At 49.7% G+C, this 19,622-nt stretch overlaps 1 protein-coding gene across 1 annotated transcript in view; it reads left to right on the top strand.

Moving 5' to 3' along the window:
• Positions 1-19,622, top strand: part of LOC129323476 (sodium/hydrogen exchanger 10-like) — a 430,138-nt gene that overhangs the window by 219,593 nt on the left and 190,923 nt on the right. Inside the window, exons 12-13 of the mRNA XM_054970016.1 lie at positions 311-408; positions 12,992-13,111. Of these exons, the coding sequence (XP_054825991.1) occupies positions 311-408; positions 12,992-13,111 (218 nt within the window). The remainder of the gene's footprint in view (positions 1-310; positions 409-12,991; positions 13,112-19,622) is intronic.

Below are 19,622 nucleotides of genomic sequence, written 5' to 3'. Positions count from 1 at the left end.
TACAGCTATTGGTCAAGCTGTATGCTCAAAAGGTGGTTGGCATTGTGCTAGGGATAGAGTCCATCCATACCCCACCTTTGTGGCATAGCTGCCAAATCTAACTTTAGAAATGATGTTTTTCTGTTAAGCCAGTTCAGATACTCAGATATGAATAGTGTGTGAGAGAGACAGCATGAGAATGTCGGAGAGAAAACCAGCCCCAAGAAATGTATACAGGGGTCTGGCGGGTATGTTGCACAGATGAACAGAATTGTTTATTTGTGTTTATCATGCTGTTTATTTTGAAATTATTTTATTTTTCAAAATACAGGCCAGTTATCAGAAGCAATACAACACTGGGATCCTTAATCAAGAAGCTGCACAAACATTGATCAGTGCAGCAGAAAACTATATTGATGTCCAAGGGAAGTAAGTGCTTAACTTTAATTTTAAAAACAAGGGGTTTGTCATCGTTCTTCTCTTCAGTCCCGCATTAAAATCTGTAAGGGGCATTCTGCCTCTACTGAGCATACGCAGGGGGGTTCCTGCTGAAAACAGGGGTTGTGAGACAGAGCACACCCCTATTTCCCTTGGTTCATCATTGTGCCTTCTGTGCAGTCTCACATTAGTACTGCACATGCACAGGCAACCCACAGAGATTCCAAAGCTGCTAAAGGTGCGATATGCTCACCTAGCCTTTTTGCGCACTTTTCCCCTAGGCGCTGCTCTAAAAGGCAGGGCAAGCAACTCCCTCCTTCTTGAATCCAACTACACAATCAGATGATGATTCCGATGTTGGTTTGGTTATTGCTTCAGAGCCTTCTCCACCAGAGTTTCTAATGGAGGACTCTGCTGTATCCCCAAGTGAGGCTCTCCGCTTATATATAGAACAGTTAGTCCACGTGGTTTGATCCCTTGAAACTGAGGTGACCTGCTTTGCTCTGACCTCTTCAGATCCAGTCTTTAAGATCATCCACTCGGAAATGGCTGAACCAGTGGCATTTCCAACCATGCAAGGCATGCTAGATGTGATGAAAGACATATGGTCCAGGCTGGTCCTGGCTCTGGCAACGTCTAAGAAGTTGGACAATGTGTATAAGATGAAACAGGACGGATCAGGTTTTCTGTTTACTCACCCTCCTGCCAATTCTATTGTCACCGAGAACCTGCAAGGCAAGGGCCTGCAAAAAGTACAGGCTGTTCAGCTCCGATAGACAAAAGGGGCAGGAAGCGAGACATACTAGGCATAAAAATTTATGCTTCCTCAGCATTTAACTTTAGAATTGGCAATTGTAAGGCCATTATGGCCTGATATCAGCTTTTCTTATGGGAAAAGCTTGGACCATACTTAAACTTAATCCCAGATGATAAACAAAGGCTAGCTAAAATTCTCCAAGGAGAACCTTTATGGCTCTTCAAACTACAAATTAATACCACCAGACATATTGGGGACTGCTGTTCCAGGGCTATGGCCTCTGAGATTGTAACTCATGCACATGCATGGCTCAGAACTCCCCATAGAATGAGGGTAGAAGACCTTCCCTTTGAGGAGACAGACCTTTTTTGTCCACCATGAATGAAGCACTCAAAAAGATCAAAATGGTAAGGTGACAACTTGGTGTTTGGATAATACCCCTCTCTATCCTAATCCCTTTAGACACAGATTTCCTCCGAGGCCATATCTGCTTTATAATGTTAAATATAATTGGCTCCATCCCCAACCAAAGCATACATTGCTCAGAGGCTCTCAACAACCTTTTCTCTCAGCCTCTGTTCAACCTTGGAGGAGGTATTTATGAGCCAAGTCAAAAAATAGTTCCCAGTCTCCAAGGGATCAATCTGGGTCTAACAAACAAGATTTTCGACACCAAGCCGCCTCATGCCATGACTGTCAACTACCCTCTACAGGGTTGGCAGGCAATTACTCAAGAGGCTTGGGTGTTGTCCACAATTGACCAAAGTTACTGTCTAGAGTTCAAGGCAACTCTGCCCATTATTTCCTTTCTGCAGAACCCTTCACCTCCTCCTGCCTTACTTTAAGAGGAAGTCTTTGCTTCTGAAATAGGCCATAGAACCGGTTCCATCTGGCTGTATCAACAGTGTTTTATTATATACAAAAAGTCAGGGGGTTCCCATCCCATTGTAGACCTTCATTCCTTGACTGAGTTTCTTAATTACCAAAAAGTTTCAAATGTTGTTGTTAAGAGATATCCTACCCCTATTAAGAAGTAAAGTTTAATTTGTTGCTGTCAATTTAAAAGATGTATATTTTCATGTTTCAATAAATGCTCATTATATAAAGTTCATCATTGTGTCTTCTATGTAGTCTCACATGGGGAATTTTGCACACGCTGGCCATCTGCAGACATTCCAAATCTCCAAAAGGAGCAAGACTCTCACCTAGCCTTTTCACTCACTTTTCTAGTGGGTGCGGCTATAAAAGGCGGGGCAAGCAGATCCCTTCCTCAGTTCTTCTTTAGCTGCTGCTGAAGAAGGAAGTGCTCAAGAGTACTTGCTGCTGGGCTCCAGTATCAGGTCCCAGTGTCTTTTCCAGTCACTCAGAATAACAAGGCCAAGGGAAGTTCCAAAGTCAGGTCATTCACAGCAATCAGTCTCTTAAGATAAGTATTTGAAATTCAGAGTCGTTCAGGCTGAGGTCAGGTTTCCAGTTATCAATCAGGTAGTGTCAGCAGGTCAGCATCTCAATGTACACATTGCGTCCATGCCCAGAAGCATCTCTCTGCAGGCTTTATAGTCTGAACACCCATAGTCACGCACCCAGCCGGCTTCTCAGGTACAGTCCTGTAAAAACTCATCTTCACTGTCAGCAGGCAGCTGCCTTTGAGCCATCAAGCATGCACTGCTCATTTTTGCTTGTAATTATGCCCTTAGTCTGTGTCTACAGCGTTCCAGAGGCACTGGTGATCCTGGAGAGCTGGAAGCAGCTTGCTGGCCTTCACCTGCTGGGGCAGAGATGGAGGATGGAGTTGCTTCTGACCCAGCTTCTGGCTGTAGGTCCTGACATACCTGTGTCTCATTCTCCTGCTGGTTGGCTCCTGTCGGCCCTCAGTTGGTTACATAGGACCTCTCCTCCTCTGAGGAGCCTTCACTGTCACTGAGCCCTGGCTGCACCGTGACATCAAGCTTCTCTCCTTGATTCTGAGAGAAGAAAGAAGATGCTATTTCCAGCCTTCGGAACCATAGCTTCAAAAGCACTGTTCAAGAAGTGCCTCAAGTGCAGGTCCAAGATGGCCCAGTCTGATGGGCATGATAAATGCCTCATGTGCCTGGGCAAGGGCCACAATACCGTGTGCTGCAGTGTCAGCAAGCAATTCACGCCCAAAGCCTGCCACAAATGGGTGTCATGTTAGAAAGTGGCACATCTGACTCTGAGGTCCCCAAGGAAGCTAAACAAGGACTGCAGCACCCAGAACAGGCTTCTTTGGTACCTCCATCCCTTTGGCTCTGAGTGCCAATACCTGCCAGTAGACTCTGGCCCATCTTGGTGTCAATCCGAGCTGCCATGAAAAAAGTTTAAGCTTAAGACAAAGCATGCTGATAAGCACTTGACTCTGAAGCCGCACAAGAGGAAACAATTCTCAGCTTCGGCTCCATCTACCTCGGTAGCATCAAACCTGCCTGCGGTTCCAAGGACTCCTTCTCCAACCCCTAGACATCGTTCTTCCTCCACTCCTTCCCTCTTGGAGTGCAAAATCCTGGACATTGTCAAACTGACAATGGCCATGATTCCATTGCTGCCTTCCCCTGTGTGCCCTGCACAGAATCAGAAGGCCTCTTCAGTTCCAGCCGAGAGCGACAGTTGTCTTGAGATGGCTAGGATCCATAGACATTCTTGGGTCCAGTCTCCTCTTACAAGTCTCTGTATCATTATTATGCTTACAGATTCAATGGTTCCCTAGGCCTATACCCGCCACCACACTACTGCTTTTGAGATGACCTTGAATGCTACCCTACTGATCCCCTTCCTGCTATCTCCTAGCCAAACCATCCTCGGTTCCACCAACGTTTTCTGAGCACTCTGAAACCATGGAACTGACACTTGATCCACCAAGGCATTCCAATGAAAGTTCTGACTTCAGATCTGATATTGCTTCTGAACCATCTCCGCCAGAGTGCATTATGGAGGACTCTGACGTGTCTCCTACCAAGGACCTTCGCTTTGATTCTGAGCAGTTGGCCAGGATGGCAGGGTCCCTTGATATAGAAGTAACCTGCTCCACTCCAACCTCTCAAGAACCAGTCTTTAAGGTTCTCCACTTAGAGGCAGCCAGTTCAGTACCATTTCTGATATTGCAAGGCATAATAGATTCACAAAGGAGGTTTGGTCCATACCTGCCTCACTTCAGCAACTTCAAGAAAGTTGGACAATCTAAACAAAACAAGAAGGGGCTGGGTTCTTGTTCCATCACCCTCCTGCAAATTCCATTGTTACTGAAACCCTTCAAAGCAAGTGAAAAGGGTTTAGACTCACCACCAATCCAGGTTACATATCAAGCTCTGTTCCATCTGATGGAAGGCAGGAATGTCCAGATTTGCACAGCCAACACAACTGCCATGCACTAATTAAACAAGCAGGATGTCACAGCCTCTCTGGCTCTCTCCCAAGAGTCATCCCTGATTTGTGAATAGGCTATCCAACATGACGTCTCCCTGTTGGCCATCCACATAGCTGGCAAGGGCAATGTTCTGGCAGATGCATTAAGCCAGTCCAAAGACCAGAACTATGAATGGCCCATCCACATGGACTTCCTTCACCCTGACTTTATAATGTGGAGGTTTCCCAACACAGACTTCTTTGCTATGACCCTCAACAAAAGGTGTCTCCAATACTGCTCTTGAGCAGGGAAAGGGAGGTCATCCCTTGGGGAAGCTTTTCAAATCCTTTGGTCAGACACCCTCCTATATGCTTTCCCTCCTCTGCCCCACATGAATTTAGCACTCAGCAAAATGATGAGGGAGCGGTCCTCAGCTATTGTGATTGCCTGTACTGCCCAAGACAAGCCTGGTTCTCCACCCTGTACAGAATGTCGCAGGGCAGAATGTACTGGTTTCCCTGTCACCAAACCTTCTCTAGGACAATGTGGTCTTTTACCACGATCTGGACACCCTGAAGTTGACAGCCTGGTTTGTGTCCCCTCTGAACTGATTTTTTCTTCCCCAGTCCAGGAAATCCTTTTACAGGCCAGGAAACCTTCCACTCAGAAGTCATACTTGGGAAAATGGAAACGTTTTCCCCTCTGGGCTGTAGAAAACGGCTTGGATCCTTCTTTTGCTCCCTTGCTGTCCGTATTATACTACCTGGTTCAGCTAAAAAAACAGGGGATATCCAGTTCCATCTTGCCCTATCATGAACAAATGCAAGGAAGTCTCTTTTTTCTCTGTTTCAGTGTAAATCCTTCCCTAAGGGTTTAGCTAACCTTTACACTCCTGTGTCCAGTCCCACTCCCCAATGGAGTCTGTCTCTGGTTCTAACAGTTCTCATGCATAAAGCTTTCGAGCATCTAGCTACCTGCCCACTTAAGCTTCTAGCTGCTAAGACGGCCTTCTTCATAGCCGTAGCCTCAGCTAGGAAGGTGAGTGAGATATGATCCACCTTTTTTCAAGATGCTTGCAGACAAGGTGATCCTCCATTTGAGCCTTCTTTTCCTGCCCAAGGTTGTCTCTGCTTTCCACTTGAATCAGGACATTGTCTTGCCTGTTTTCTTTCCCACACCCTCTACGGATGCCGAAAGACTTCTTCACACACTGGACATTAAATGTGCCTTGTGTTTTTATTTGAACAGGACCACCATCTTCCAAAAGGACCCTAACCTATTCATTTCCTTCAAAGAACCTAAGAAGAGTCAGAAAGTCACGGCTCAGTCTATATCAAATTGGATAGTATGGCTCATTACAGAGTGCTGTGAGCAGTCCAATCAACCATGCTCACTGAACATCATTCTACAAGGGCCCAATCCACCTCATCAGCATTTAACTTGGGCATTCCTTTAGTGGACTTCTGCAAAGTGGCCACCTGGTTGACACCATCCAGATTCATTAAACATCATGCCATTGATGTAGACTCCAGAAAGGATACAGCAATTGGCAAAACAGTCCTGAAGAGTCTTTTTCAATAAAGAGCTTCATGCCCATCTCCTGGGTAAGATAGCTCGTTAATCTCCCATGTGGGACTGCACAGTGGACACGACAATGAAAACAGGATTGCACCTACCTGTAACTGTTGTTTATCGGGTGTTCTGTGCAGACACATCCCTCCTTCTTCTCCACCATGTGCTTTTTACTATGGTACTTTATCTTCTTCACCAGCAGCTTAGTGAACTGAAGGAGGGATCTGCTTGCTCTGCCTTTTATAGCTGTGCCCACTAGAAAAGCGCACAAAAAGGCTAGGTGAACATCTCACACCTTTTGGAGCTTTGGAATGTCCTTGGCTAGCCTGCACATACACAGTTCCCCATTGTGCCTGCACAGCAGAACTCTCGATGAACAGTTACAGGTGCAACCCTTCTTTTTCAATGTGGATCCAAATGACACCAATACAAGGTTCTTCACAAAAGTCATGGGCAGTAGTGGTCAGCCACCTCAGAGAAAAAGAGTTACCATCTTTCCCTACCTCGTCAATTGGCTTCTGGTGGGCCAGACAAAATAGTCCGTGTCACAACACACAGCTCTGGTTCTTGCAGTCCTACGCCAGGTGGAAAAGTCATCCCTGGTTCTCCGCCAGAAAGTGACATTTGTAGGGGCAATCTTAGACTCATCACTAGGCATTGCTTTTCCTACCCTGGAAAAGATACGGAAATTTCTCCTCACCTTAAACAAGGTCCTTTCATACAGACACTAAAGTGCAAAACAAATTCAAAGACAGTTAGGTTTTATAGCCGCTCTGATAGTTCTGTTCATCAGGCTGAGGCTTTGTCCCCTGCAGAACAGGTTCATCAGAGTGTTCTACCCACACCATCAAAACCTGTACAAGCACTTCTCAGTTCCAAGGCTCATCCACAGGTGTCTGAGTTAATGGAACAAGCCCTCAGGGGGCGGGGGGTCTGGCCACTCGCCGGTGGCACCACCCATGTGCCCGCCCGCCAGGCCAAAAAGGAGTGTGCTGGTATTCCCTGCAATGGCAGGAATGTGGGTGATGACGGCAGCCACCAGGCCTGATGGGCATGGGGAGGCAGCATTGAGCCGCCTCCCCTCAGGGGGCAGGGGGTCTGGCTGCTCGCCAGCAGAACCCCCCATGTGCCTGCCCGCCAGGCCAAAAAGGAGCATGCTGGTATTCCCAGCGCAGGCCGAAAGGTGTTGTACTGGGGGCGGCCACTGGGCCTGGCAGGCACGGAGATGGCGGTGTTGAGCCGCCTCCCCTCAGGAGGCAGGGGTCTGGCCGCTCTCCAGCGGCACCCCCCATGTGCCCGCTCGCCAGGCCAAAAAGGAGCGCGCTGGTATTCCTGGCGCAGGCCGGAAGGTGTGTACAGGGGGCAGCCACCAGGCCTGGGGGGCCTGGGGAGGCAGTGGCGAGCCACCTCCCCTCAGGGGGTGGGGGGTCTGGCCTCTTGCCAGCAGCACCCCCCATGTGCCCGCCTGCCAGGCCAAGGAGGAGCACGCTGATATTCCCGGCGTGGGTGGGAGAGGACATGACATTCAGACGGGGGCCTGATCCCCCAGCAACTGCAGGTCCTCACCTCGGGGTCCCACTAAGGAAAATTTCGACAGCAGCCAACAGTACCCACCTTCCTGCCTTGCGGGGGGTAACCTCCAACCTCCAGGGCAAAGAGGAGTGCGCAGGTATTCCCAGAGTGGGTGGGAGAGGACCTGTCATCATGAGGAAGGGGAGGGGGAATATCCCTCAGCATCCGCGGGTCCTCACCCGAGGGTCCCACTGAGGAACAGTGCGGCGGCGGCAGCCAACAGTACACCCTTTCTTGCCTTGCCGGAAAAGATGGGAGGGAGAGGACATGTCATCATGAGGAGGGGGAGGGAGAACATCCCTCAGCATCCGTGGGTCCTCATCCGAGGGTCCCACTGAGGAACAGTGCAGCAGCGGCAGCCAACAGTACACACCTTCCTGCCTTGCCGGAAAGGATGGGAGGGAGAGGACCTGTCATGTGGGGGGTAAGTGGGAAGATCCCCCCAACCTCCAGGCCAAAGAAGAGCGTGTTGGTATTCCCGGTGCGGAGGGGCCAGGAATCTCTATCTGTCTCTACGTACAGTTCTCCAACCATATACCATTCTCTAACTGTAACATTCATTCTCTAATGTTTGTGCATACATTCTAGTGTCTTTTGTATTGTACTGATACATTCTGTACTTTTGACTCTTTCTCTGTTTTTGATTTTCAATCCTTTTCTCCATGGATGTGGCATGTTCTGTTCAATTCTATACCTCCTTGATGCATTCACATTCTATTTCTACTTCTAGAACGGTTGATATCTGTGTGCCCCTTTCTATCTGTTTCTCTGTTTTTCCCTCTCACTATTTGCAACTTTCTATCTCTCTCTGTCTCTTCCTATGTGATTCCACCACTATTTATCTAATCTATCTCTTTCTACGTATATATCTGTCCTTTATTATTTCTTTCCATCACTAGCTGTCTTTTTTTCTCTTTCAATAACTATGTTGTTTTCTATTTTCCTTTCTGTGTCATCATCCATATGTAGGCTTGTGTGTCCATCTTTTTCCAATGGTTTTGTTGTTGTTTTTCAATACATCTTTCTATCTGTCTCTCTGTCTTGTTCTGTCCGATGTGAGGAGGGGGAGGGGGAAGATCCCCCAGCAGCTATGAGTCCTCAACCGAGGGTCCCACTGAGGAGTAATACGGTGGCAGCCGACAGTACGCACCTTCCTGCCTTGACAGAAAGGACAGGAGTTGCGGGAAACATTCCCACCCAGCTGAAAGAGGTCCCATCAGTCCCGTTGACAGGGGTGCCGCCACATTGTCAACCGACTGTATCTGTACACAATACAATCGGCTGCGCAAGTGCAACCGAGCTGTGTAACCAAAGAGGGAGCAGTAACAGGATAGTCCCTCGTGAAGCAGGGGCTTAACTGATCCACCATCCTGCCTTTGTGGAAAGTAGGGGATGGGCAGGACAGGAGGCATTGTTTGGACAGGTCAGAGTGGTTCCTGAGAGGGGGAGATGGAAACATGGCAGCAGCAGCAGCAGCTGACATCAGCCACCTTCTTGCCTTTGCGGGAAGGACATAAGTCGAACTACCCATTCCCCCCTGCTCAGAGGGCTCTGCGTTTGCGATGGATGGGGGCACCGTGCGGCTGAACTATATGTGAAACAGTTCCTGAGCTGCTGCACAAGTGCCCAAAGGAGGCTGCCATCAGCAGCATCACTCACCTTCCTGCCTTGCCGGAAAGGAGGGGAGGGAGAGGAATTGTCATGTGGGGGGTAAGTGGGAAGATCCCCTCGCAACCACCAGGCCAAAGAGGAGCGCGCTTGTATTCCTGGTGTGGGAGGGTGAGAACGTGTCATTCAGACCGGGGACCTCATCCCCCAGCCACCGCGGGTCCCACCCAGGGGTCCCACTGAGGAACAGTGCAGCGGCAGCCGCCTCCTGAGCCATCAGCCTCGAGGTTGTAAGTGGCGCTGTCCCAGACCTTGAGGGGACAACCTCCGCCAGTGCGGCCTGCTGGAGCACTCTGCTCTCACCAGCATCACCCTCAGGGCAAAGTGATCCTCCCACTGACCCACGCCCCCTTTCTCCCCCCAATGGATGTTTCACTGGGTGAGGAGGGAGACAGGCTCAGGTGGTGCCTCTTCAGGTGCTGAGTCAGGGCTGTCGAAGACAGGTGCTTCAGGGTTTTGCCCCTGCGCACCAGGACATCACAGGCATGGCACCACACCACACTGGGGTCATCAGGAAGGGCCCAATAGTGCCTCCATATGGAGGCATTGTAATTTTGACCACTAACTGTCCCAGGGGAAGGAGGATGAATGGTTACAGGCTGTGTTGCGGGGCTGGACATGGACGATGGGGTGAGGGGTGGACTGCAGGAGGGGACACCACCAAGAGTTTGGGATGGGGACGGGAAGGATCTTTCATAACACACATACCATTCCTCCAGGGATCCATCACCCGCCCACCCCTCCTCAAAATGTTGAGAGAGATTCTCTCCCCCCTGCGCAAAGACCTCTTGGGCCTCCACAGCCCACATAGGTGAATTGGGGGGGAGCAGGAGGACTCCCTGTGGCCCCCAAGCCACATCCAGTACTGCTTTCAACAACTGAACCAGGAGGACTGCCATCGCACTTCACCCCACAACCACCCTTGGCAGCCAACACAAGAGGAAGACTCATTGTGCCACCAAACTAGAATTAAGGAGGACAGGAAAGGAGATGACTCTGTGTGCCCTCCGCCGTGGTGCCCACTGAGCTTGGCCCCAGGGCCTGGCAGCAGTCCTGGCACCAGAGGGAGGGAGGGACTAGAGCCCTAGCCCACCACTCCCACAGACCTGAACAGATCAGGCACTAATAACACTGTGTGAGCCCTCAGCTGAGGTGCCCACTGAGCTTGGCCCCAGGGCCTGGTAGCAGCCCTGGTCCCAGAGGGAGGGAGGGACTAGAGCCCTAGCCCACCACTCCCACAGATCTGAACAGAACAGGCACTAATAACACTGTGTGAGCCCTCAGTTGAGGTGCCCACTGAGCTTGGCCCCAGGGCCTGGCAGCAGCACTGGAACCAGAGGCTGGGGTTACAGCCATAGCCCAGCACACCAAGATGCCTGGGCAGAACAGGCACAGAGACTAAGAATAATAATAGTAATAATAAGAACCATAATTAAAATGATTAGGATTGTGATAATAATAAGAATCATTTGGTCAGCCCTCAGCCGAGGTGCCCACCTAGCTTGGCCCCAGGGCCTGGCAGCAGCCCTGGCACCAGAGGGAAGGAGGGACTAGAGCCCTAGCCCACTACTCCCACAGACCTGACCCGATCAGGCACTGATCAATAATCAATGTGAGCCCTCAGTCGAGGTGTCCACTGAGCTTGGCCCCAGAGCCAGGCAGCAGCCCTGGAACCAGAGGAGATTGATCCCAATCCCCCAAATCCAAGATGAATTATACTCTCAGTTTCTCTCCCCAAAGGCTAGCAAGTGGCAAGCAAGAACTCTGTCCCACTCCACTGCTCACTGAAAGTGAAACCCAGCCTGGGAGCCCACGGCTATTTATAAGCACAGGTCCCATTGAGCAACTCAGGAGGTCTGTGTTTGGCCGTCAGAGCTGCCTATCAGGGTTTGCAGGGATGAGATTGGAGTGCCCATGGTGACAGGACACCCCCTTCCCCCTCCCTCCCCTGGGTGTCTTCTCCCAACTTGTAACCACTTTGCAGCTCCGTGGTTGGAAGGAAGACCTGCCGATCAAGGTAAGCTGGGCTTCCATTTGGGTTTCCAGGGTGACAGAAGGAGCTCAGAGTTCAGGCATTCCCCTGGCTCCATTGCCAGGGGAATTGATTGCTGGCGCCTGAGTGTCTGCCTTCCCGAACCACTGCCAGACTCACCGAACCAGGCTTTTGCCGACCGCTGGTTCGTTGGCTGTGGCCGATAACAAACCACCGGATCGTGATTGCGCGATCGCCATTTTCGTGGGTTTTTGAAGTTCGTAATGCGGTTCGTGCCCATCTCTACTCACCACACAAGACAAAATACACTCAAATTACATGGGTAATTCGAGTGTATTTTGTAATTCGAGTGTATTTGAGTGTAATTCAAGTGTACTTTGTCTCGTGTGGTTTGACCCTCAGTCATGCTAAGCCTGTACTGTTGGGCATCGTTCTCCGTATTCTTTCCTGCTCTAGTATGTATTGCTAGTTTTGCCTCCAAGGCCAATGGAGAATTCCAAATGCCTCATTGTGTCCCCCCCCCTGTATTCCCAGTTGGATGCGTGGGTAGAGGACTGATCTGCAGTCTCATCCTTCTATTTTGCTGCTCATCAGACTGTTGCTAGTTAAATGGTGAGCTATGTCATTCCCAGATTTCCCTGTGGTAGGATTTCCATCCTTAAGTCCTGTTTCCAACATGAGAGCTTAGCCCCAGTAAGCTATTAGGAAGATAATAAATATGCCATCTTTGAATGTGCAGTTGTGTGTTCTCTTGTTGCTGGCCTAGTGTCTGCGTCTCACTTGCCTAGTAAAAAGCTGCTCTTTGGGGTATTATAACCCTGCCTCTGGTATCTGAACTCTTGCTTTAGGCTTTTTGTGGGGGTTTCCTCTGCCACATGAGGTGTGCAGGGTGATATGGTTGGATGGTTCTTTTTTTTTCATTCTATGTCTGTGTTTCAAAAGAGTATGTGTTTATAGGAAAGGATTCAAGTCTCCATCTGCAAATCTCCCTGGAGCATGGTATTTATCATATTTTTCTTGTGCATACCAGTAGTGGCTGGTACTTTGTTTTCTTTATTCGTTCCCTTACTCTGTGCTGTGAATGAGAGAATAATATCAGAGAAGCATGTGGAGCTGGAGTGCATTGGTTGACTGCTTCCATATATATCTGACATGGGAGTGTCATTGGCATGCTGTTCCATGACTCGTGATTGGAGGTGGCATTGCTGTGGACTCCAGTTTAGTTGCTGCACTCTCAGTTCCTAGGAAGCGGGTATTTGGGGGCATTTCTTTCCTTTACTGAGAAAACAGGATATTTACTAGCTTCATTAGTGCTGTTCTGGTATCTGAGATGCTCCAGTATCCAGAATTTACGGTTGAACAACACATTATATAAATACATAGTTGTTTTTGTTTTAAAAGGGGCCTATCTTTCCCTAGAAACTGTGTATGACATTCATGTTCATGCAATGGCAAATACATAATAATGAAACCTGGATGTTTTCCTAATAACTGTTTGAGAATAAATAGAGTGTTAAAGTCTTTCACAGTGTTCCTGTTAGCTTATTATTTGTCTTTTTTATTTCTATAAAATAGTATAACTCCAGTAGTATTGCAGCTTGTTCACACTTCAGCTTGTGCTCTCAGTAATGCATTATTGTAAACATTCTAGGTTTATGAATATTCAGGAAGTGAAGACATACTGGGAAAGCAAAGGAATACTAGTAACAATTAAAAACTGGCTAATGGATTGGTCATATAATGTAAAAGAAGAAAAATCTAAGCCATCAAGGTTAGTACAAAATAATATTTTCTAAAACATGGATGAAGGAACTGGTATTATGCTTACAAAATGTGATAGAGAAGCAGAATATTGAACAACTTTAATATAATCAAAATGCTGGTCATGGTTTTCAGGGTCTGAACAAGTCAGCTGTCAGTCCAACAGGGACTGAGATGAGAAATGTGATCCCAGGGAATTAGAAGTCTGCTTTCAAAATGTCAACTAAATATCTGAAAGGCCAAAATAGGTCACATATTGTAATATGACCCAAAATTGTGAACTGAAGTTCAGGAGCAGATAATGTAACCCAAGGCAGGCAGGGTTGCCAAGTTTCTGAGGAAACAGTGAAGGAAGCTGGAACCTAGCAAGGTAGGGTCACTTCCAGTAAGACAAGTAGTTTGAACTGAAGACCAAGAATTGAAACTATGAGTTCATTAGGCTTACCATTTGTCCACTATGGTTAGCAAACTCCTGGAGATTCAGTCTGTTTCCCACCATTGCTCTCAGTGGCGGCAAGAGAAAAATAAAGGGCTCAGAGGGGGGGAGTCACTAGCGTATCACTTCTGGGAACAACATGCAAGTGACAATGGTAGCTCCAGGAATTTCCATAGAATTTTACAATAGAGTTGTGGTGATCCCTAGAGCTAGGTTGTACCTGGAAGTGATATAGGGATGTTGCCAATGCCCCTCCATGCCCACGACCCCCAACTCTCCCACTAGTTGGCTAGGCTCAACTTGGCAGCCTTGCTTTTCATAAGGTAAAATGGAGTTGTATTTGTTCCTAAGGTTAAATGATAGGGATTATAATACAATCTAGAAGATGCTGTTGAGGTAAACAGTTCAGTCTTAAGGCTTGAGGTAGAAATGGAGCCCTGTAGCATGAGGGAAGTCCCCAGAACGTGATATGACAGCCTTTCCAACACATCACCATTCTGTATCATAGTACATGCAGCAGGTAGTAATACCAAGTTCATCTTTGTTCTTCTGTGCCTCCACACATGGGGACTGCGCAGGCGCAGGCCAGCTGCCGGAAAATTCTTCATCGCTTCTATAGCTCCGAAGGGGCTGTTTGTCGCGCGCCTCAGTGACCGTTTCCCGCCCAAACAGTCACATGTCCTTCCAGCGACCAACGGCCCCTTCCCTCAGTTCTCTTCTTGCCGCCGCTTGAAGTGAACGTCTGCTTCGCAGCTCCGTGCTTGTAGTGATTGATTGAGTGATTATTTGGTATTGACTTCGCACTTCGGACTTGACTATTCTTCTTCTGACTGATTTGGATCTTGGCTGGACTCGGTAAATATAACCTCGGACTGTTTTGACGACGCCTTTTTGCCTGACCCTATTATGGCTTCTAAGGCCTTATTTAAGCACTGCGTTCAGTGCCACACGAAAATGGCCCAAACCGATGGCCATGATCTGTGTCTGTTTTGCCTGGGGGAGACCCACAACGTTCCGGCTTGCAAGGTCTGCCAAAAGTTTACTCACAAGGCCCGGCAGGAGCGTCAAGCGCTCTTGAACTCCTCGTTGTGGCAGAAGGTGATGTCTGAGGGTACTCCTTTGCCCTCCCCCAAGGCTGGCCCTAGCCCCTCTGCTGAAAGGCATTCCCGAGCGGGCTCAGTGGCATCCATGAAGTCGGCATCGAAATCTCGGCCGACGAGTGCTGTGGCATCGAGAGCGGCCTCTCCAGCGCAGGGGCCGGTTAAATCGCCCCAAGATGCGGCGTCGGCGCGCTCGGATCCGAAGAAGGCTTTGGGATCAGAGCCGAAGAGAGCGGATCCGAGGCCATCAGTGGAACCGACAGCGGTTACAGCGCTGAGGCCCCAGCTCGCCGCTGGGAAGTCGACCCCCAGGAAGGTGTCGGGTCCAAGGCCGGAGTCCAGCAAGAGGCCGGCCGCCGAGAGGGCTTCGGTTCCGAGGGCCTCTTCGGAGCCTCCTTCCAAAAAGCCGAAGAAGGCCAAGCATCGGCACTCTCGGTCCCCACGTCGGGCTTCTACGGAGGAGGTGGTGTTGGTGGTTCCGCGCACGCCTTCCCCTCACCTGAACTCGCCGGTCAGACCAGCTCCAGAGGAGGTGCCGGATCCGGGGGCCTTCATTGTAGTCTCCAGTGATCATTCCCCCGTCACGGATCCGAGCCCGTTGGTCCGCCATCGGAGCCGACCTTCGCCAGGGCCAGCGATTCCTATATCTCCGACATCCTCCGTTCAGAGCCGGCGCCGTTCGGAAGCGGGGAGCGTCGGTTCCAGGCACTCCCTGGAGTCTCGGCACCAACAGGCCTCATACATCCCTCCGGCCTACCATTGCCAGTGGAAAGGGGCCCCTGCCGGTTTTGAGTACTCGGAGCCGAGACCATCCACCTCGAGACAGGGTTGGCTGCCTCCACCCTTCCACGGAGAAGAGTCGGTGCCTGGGTCTGATGAGGAGGAAGCTGATGACATCTGTGATTACAGATCGGAGTCATGGTCGGAGCCGTCCCCAGACGACAATATGGTGCCCAGTACCAGCTCCCCTTATGAAGACCTTCGGATCTATGCAGACCAGATGGCACGCATGGCGAAGGCGTTGGAGATGGATATTTCCTCGGCCACACCGCAGACTAAAGACAAGCTCCTGCGCCGGATCTACGGAGACAACCCTGCTACGGTGGGCTTCCCCATGCTGGAGGGTGTGGAAGAGATTGTGGAGAAGGTGTGGAAGGTGCCCTCGGATCAGCCAGCTACATCTAAACGTATCGAACAGATGTACAAAATCAAACAGGGCACCTGGCAATCGTTTGTCAAGCACCCTCCACCCTCCTCTTTGATTGCTGAAGAGATCCAGCCTCGTCGGTCGGGTCCCTCTTCTGCACCACCAGACAAAGAGGGCAGGAAGATCAATGCCCTGGGCAGGCAACAATATTCCATCTCCTCGTTGGGCCTCCGGATAGCCAACTACCAGACCATCATGGCTGGCTATCAATTATACCTATGGGAGAAGCTGGCATCCTACATCGGTGATTTGCCTGCTGACAAGAAGGCGGTAGTGTCCCTGCTGCAGACAGAAGCCATCCGTCTCTCCAAGCAGCAGATGAATGCTGGGAGCCATGCTGCTGACACTGCTGCATGTGGAATGGCTTCAGCTGTGGTCCTCAGGCGTCATTTGTGGCTCCGGTCGACGGCTCTCCCACAGGAAGTGAGGTCAAGGATCGAGGGCCTGCCCTTTGAAGGGGATTCTTTGTTCTCTACAACAACCGATGAGGCGCTCAAGAAAAAGAAGGAAGACAGGCAGACGGCCCGGTCGTTGGGATTGACCTCGTCAGACAGGTCTGCATCCAGGCCACGGTATACTGCAAGGTACAATCCGTACCAATATCAAGGCAGATACCAGCAGTGGGCCTATTACCAGCAGTACCCTGCCTCCTCTCAGCGCCACTTCACTCCTGCTCAGCAGCCCAGGAGGCGTAAACCCTTCAAGCCCCGCACGTCTCAGCCCCCGGCCCAGCAGAAAGATCAGCAGGGACCTGGGAGGCAGTACTGACGGGACGATTCAGCCACATCCTTGAACTTTTCTGATAGGCTGAAGCCTTTCCTCTTTGACTGGGAGTCAATAACATCTGACTCATGGGTCTTAACAATTGTTGATAAGGGATATGGGCTGGACTTCTTGGAATTGCCTAGGTGTAGCTCACCCCTAACGGCTGTAAATAATACCATGGCCGAGCTGGATACAGAAATAGTATCGCTCCTGGCCAAGGGTGCTGTAGAAGAGATGGCTTATGACGAATCTGAGAAGGGCTTCTTTTCTCAGTTCTTCTTGGTCCCCAAAAAGGATGGGGGTTTACGCCCCATTCTAGATTTAAGAGGCCTTAATGCCTTTCTAAGGGTGACTAAGTTCAAAATGGTCACACTGTCTGCTGTAATCTCCTTGTTAAAGAAAGGGGATTGGTTTGCTGTCCTTGATTTGAAGGACGCTTATTTCCATGTGGGAATACGGGAGGAGCACAGGAAATACCTGAGCTTTGTTTACAAGTGAAGGGTGTTCCGTTATAAGGTACTTCCCTTCGGCCTGTCCACGGCGCCACGAGTGTTTACCATGTGTGTGGCCCCTGTGGTGTCCTTTCTTAGGGAAGAGGGCTGTACCATTTTTCCCTACCTCAATAATTGGCTCATTGTGGCTGATTCGGAGGCTAAGCTTTTGCAAGATGTGGAATTAGTACTGAGCACTTGCAAACGTTTGGGCCTGCTAATAAATTTTGATAAATCAAAACTGGTGCCCAGCTGTAAGGTCTCCTATATTGGTGCAATTTTAGACTCTGTAGAGGGTAAGGCACTGCTCCCCCTTGAGAGGGCTAAGTCCCTGAAGGGTCTGGTATCCATGTTTAAAAGGAACCGGTTCCAATCCGTTCGCACCTTCCAATGTTTATTGGGTCATATGGCAGCAGCCACCTCTGTGGTCCTCTTTGCTAGACTGCGTATGCGCCCGCTTCAGAATTGGTTTGTGCGGAGGTATGATGCTATACGCCACCCTCCATCTCTCAAGCTGTCCATACCTATGGTTATTCTATCCTCCCTTGACTGGTGGCTGTCTGAAGACAACTTATTTAGAGGAACCCTGTTTGGTTGCCAGCATCCTGAAGTTACAGTGACCACTGATGCGTCCCTAAGAGGATGGGGTGCTTACTGTGGTGCTGTGTGTGTACAAGATGTTTGGACAGAAAGGGAAAAGAACCTGCACATTAATGTACTTGAATTAAGAGCTATTCGTTTTGCACTTGTGTCCTTTACAGCACTTCTACAAAACCGTCAGGTGTTGGTGCAGATGGACAACACGACTGCCATGTATTACCTAAACCAGCAAGGGGGCACAGCATCTATGATTCTCTGCAGGGAGGCCACGCTCGTTTGGCACTGGGCGATCCAGAATGGTGTGATGTTTCGGGCTATACACGTAGCGGGATCAGACAATGTTCGGGCAGATGCCCTGAGCAGGGTGCACATGTTGGACCACGAGTGGGAATTGAACGCAGAGTACATTGGGCCGATCTTTCGGACGTGGGGCCAACCGAACATAGATTTGTTCGCGACTTCAGCAAACACCAAGGCCCAGATATTTTGTTCAAGGGCAGGGAGCGACCCCCTCTCTATTGGGGATGCCTTCCAGTTTACGTGGACCCACAGGTTGCACTATATGTTTCCACCAGTCCCACTAATACCGAGGGTGCTGTGCAAAATAGAAAACAACAATGCAGATTGCATTCTGGTGGCACCCTTCTGGCCGAGACAAGTATGGTTCCCCAAACTTTTACAAATGTCCAATCGGACATATGTGAGTCTACCTCCCCGGCAGGATCTCCTGCGGAACGGGAGCTTGTTCCACCACGAACCCAGAAAGTTGCACCTGTCGGTCTGGCGGATACAACCCCGCCTGTAGTGTTTTCAGAGCAGGTGAAAAAAGTCTTGCTGAATGCAAGGAAGCCGTCCACTAGGCGGGCCTATGAGGCTAAGTGGTGTATGTTTGAGGCTTGGGCACTTGCTAAGGATGTGGTGCCTGCCAGTAGCCCCCTGGGGCTAATATTTGACTACTTATGTCAGTTGAGGGACCAAGGGTTAAGAGTTACCTCCCTTAAGGTCCATCTTGCGGCTATTTCTGCTTTTCATGATCGGGTAGACGGTAGCACAGTGTTCTCACACTGTAAATCTCGTCAGTTCCTGAAGGGGATGTTTAATCTCTATCCGCCTGTGTCCCCTCCTGTGCCTCAATGGTCCCTATCCCTGGTGCTGTCGAGGCTGATGTTGCCTCCCTTTGAGCCATTAGCCACATGTCCCTTGGACTTGTTGTCCTACAAGGTAGCGTTTTTGGTGGCTATAACGTCTGCCAGGAGGGTTAGTGAGTTGTCAGCGCTTAGGGCTGACCCACCTTTCCTTCTATTCCATAGTAATAGAGTGGTCCTGCGGCCATGCCTTAAGTTCCTGCCCAAGGTAGTGTCTGCTTTTCACCTGTCGCAGGAAATTACGCTGCCTGCGTTTTTTCCGCAGCCATCTTCCAAAGGGGAGAAGGCCCTTCATACCTTAGATTTAAGGAGGGCCTTGACTTTTTACTTAGATAGGACAAGGGACTTTCGTAGTAGTCCTCACTTGTTTGTCTGTTTTGGAGCCAAGGACAAGGGTCACAGGGCATCTTCACAGACTCTGTCATGGTGGATTGTGTCGGCCATTAGTAGGGCCTATGCTCTGGCCGGGGTGGTTTGCCCACTGGAGGTCAAAGCCCATTCCACGCATTCTCAGGCAGCCTCATCGGCGCTCATCAGGGGTGTGCCTCTGGTTAATATCTGTAAGGCAGCTACATGGTCCTCTGCTGACACTTTTGTTAAGCATTATGCTATGGATGTCAATGCAGAGCAAGAGGTTTCTGTAGCCAAAGCTGTCCTCCACTCCCTGTTTTCCTGAAGGGATACTGGAGGGTATTATTGTACTAATTGACAATGACAATTTGTGTATATTTGTATGTATGCATATATTTATTGAACAAGTTAAATGTTATTGAACAA

This window comes from Eublepharis macularius, chromosome 2, assembly GCF_028583425.1.
Source record: "Eublepharis macularius isolate TG4126 chromosome 2, MPM_Emac_v1.0, whole genome shotgun sequence".
Classification (NCBI taxonomy): domain Eukaryota; kingdom Metazoa; phylum Chordata; class Lepidosauria; order Squamata; family Eublepharidae; genus Eublepharis; species Eublepharis macularius.
Note: the sequence above shows the minus strand (reverse complement) of the source record. Positions and strands in the feature narration are given on the sequence as shown.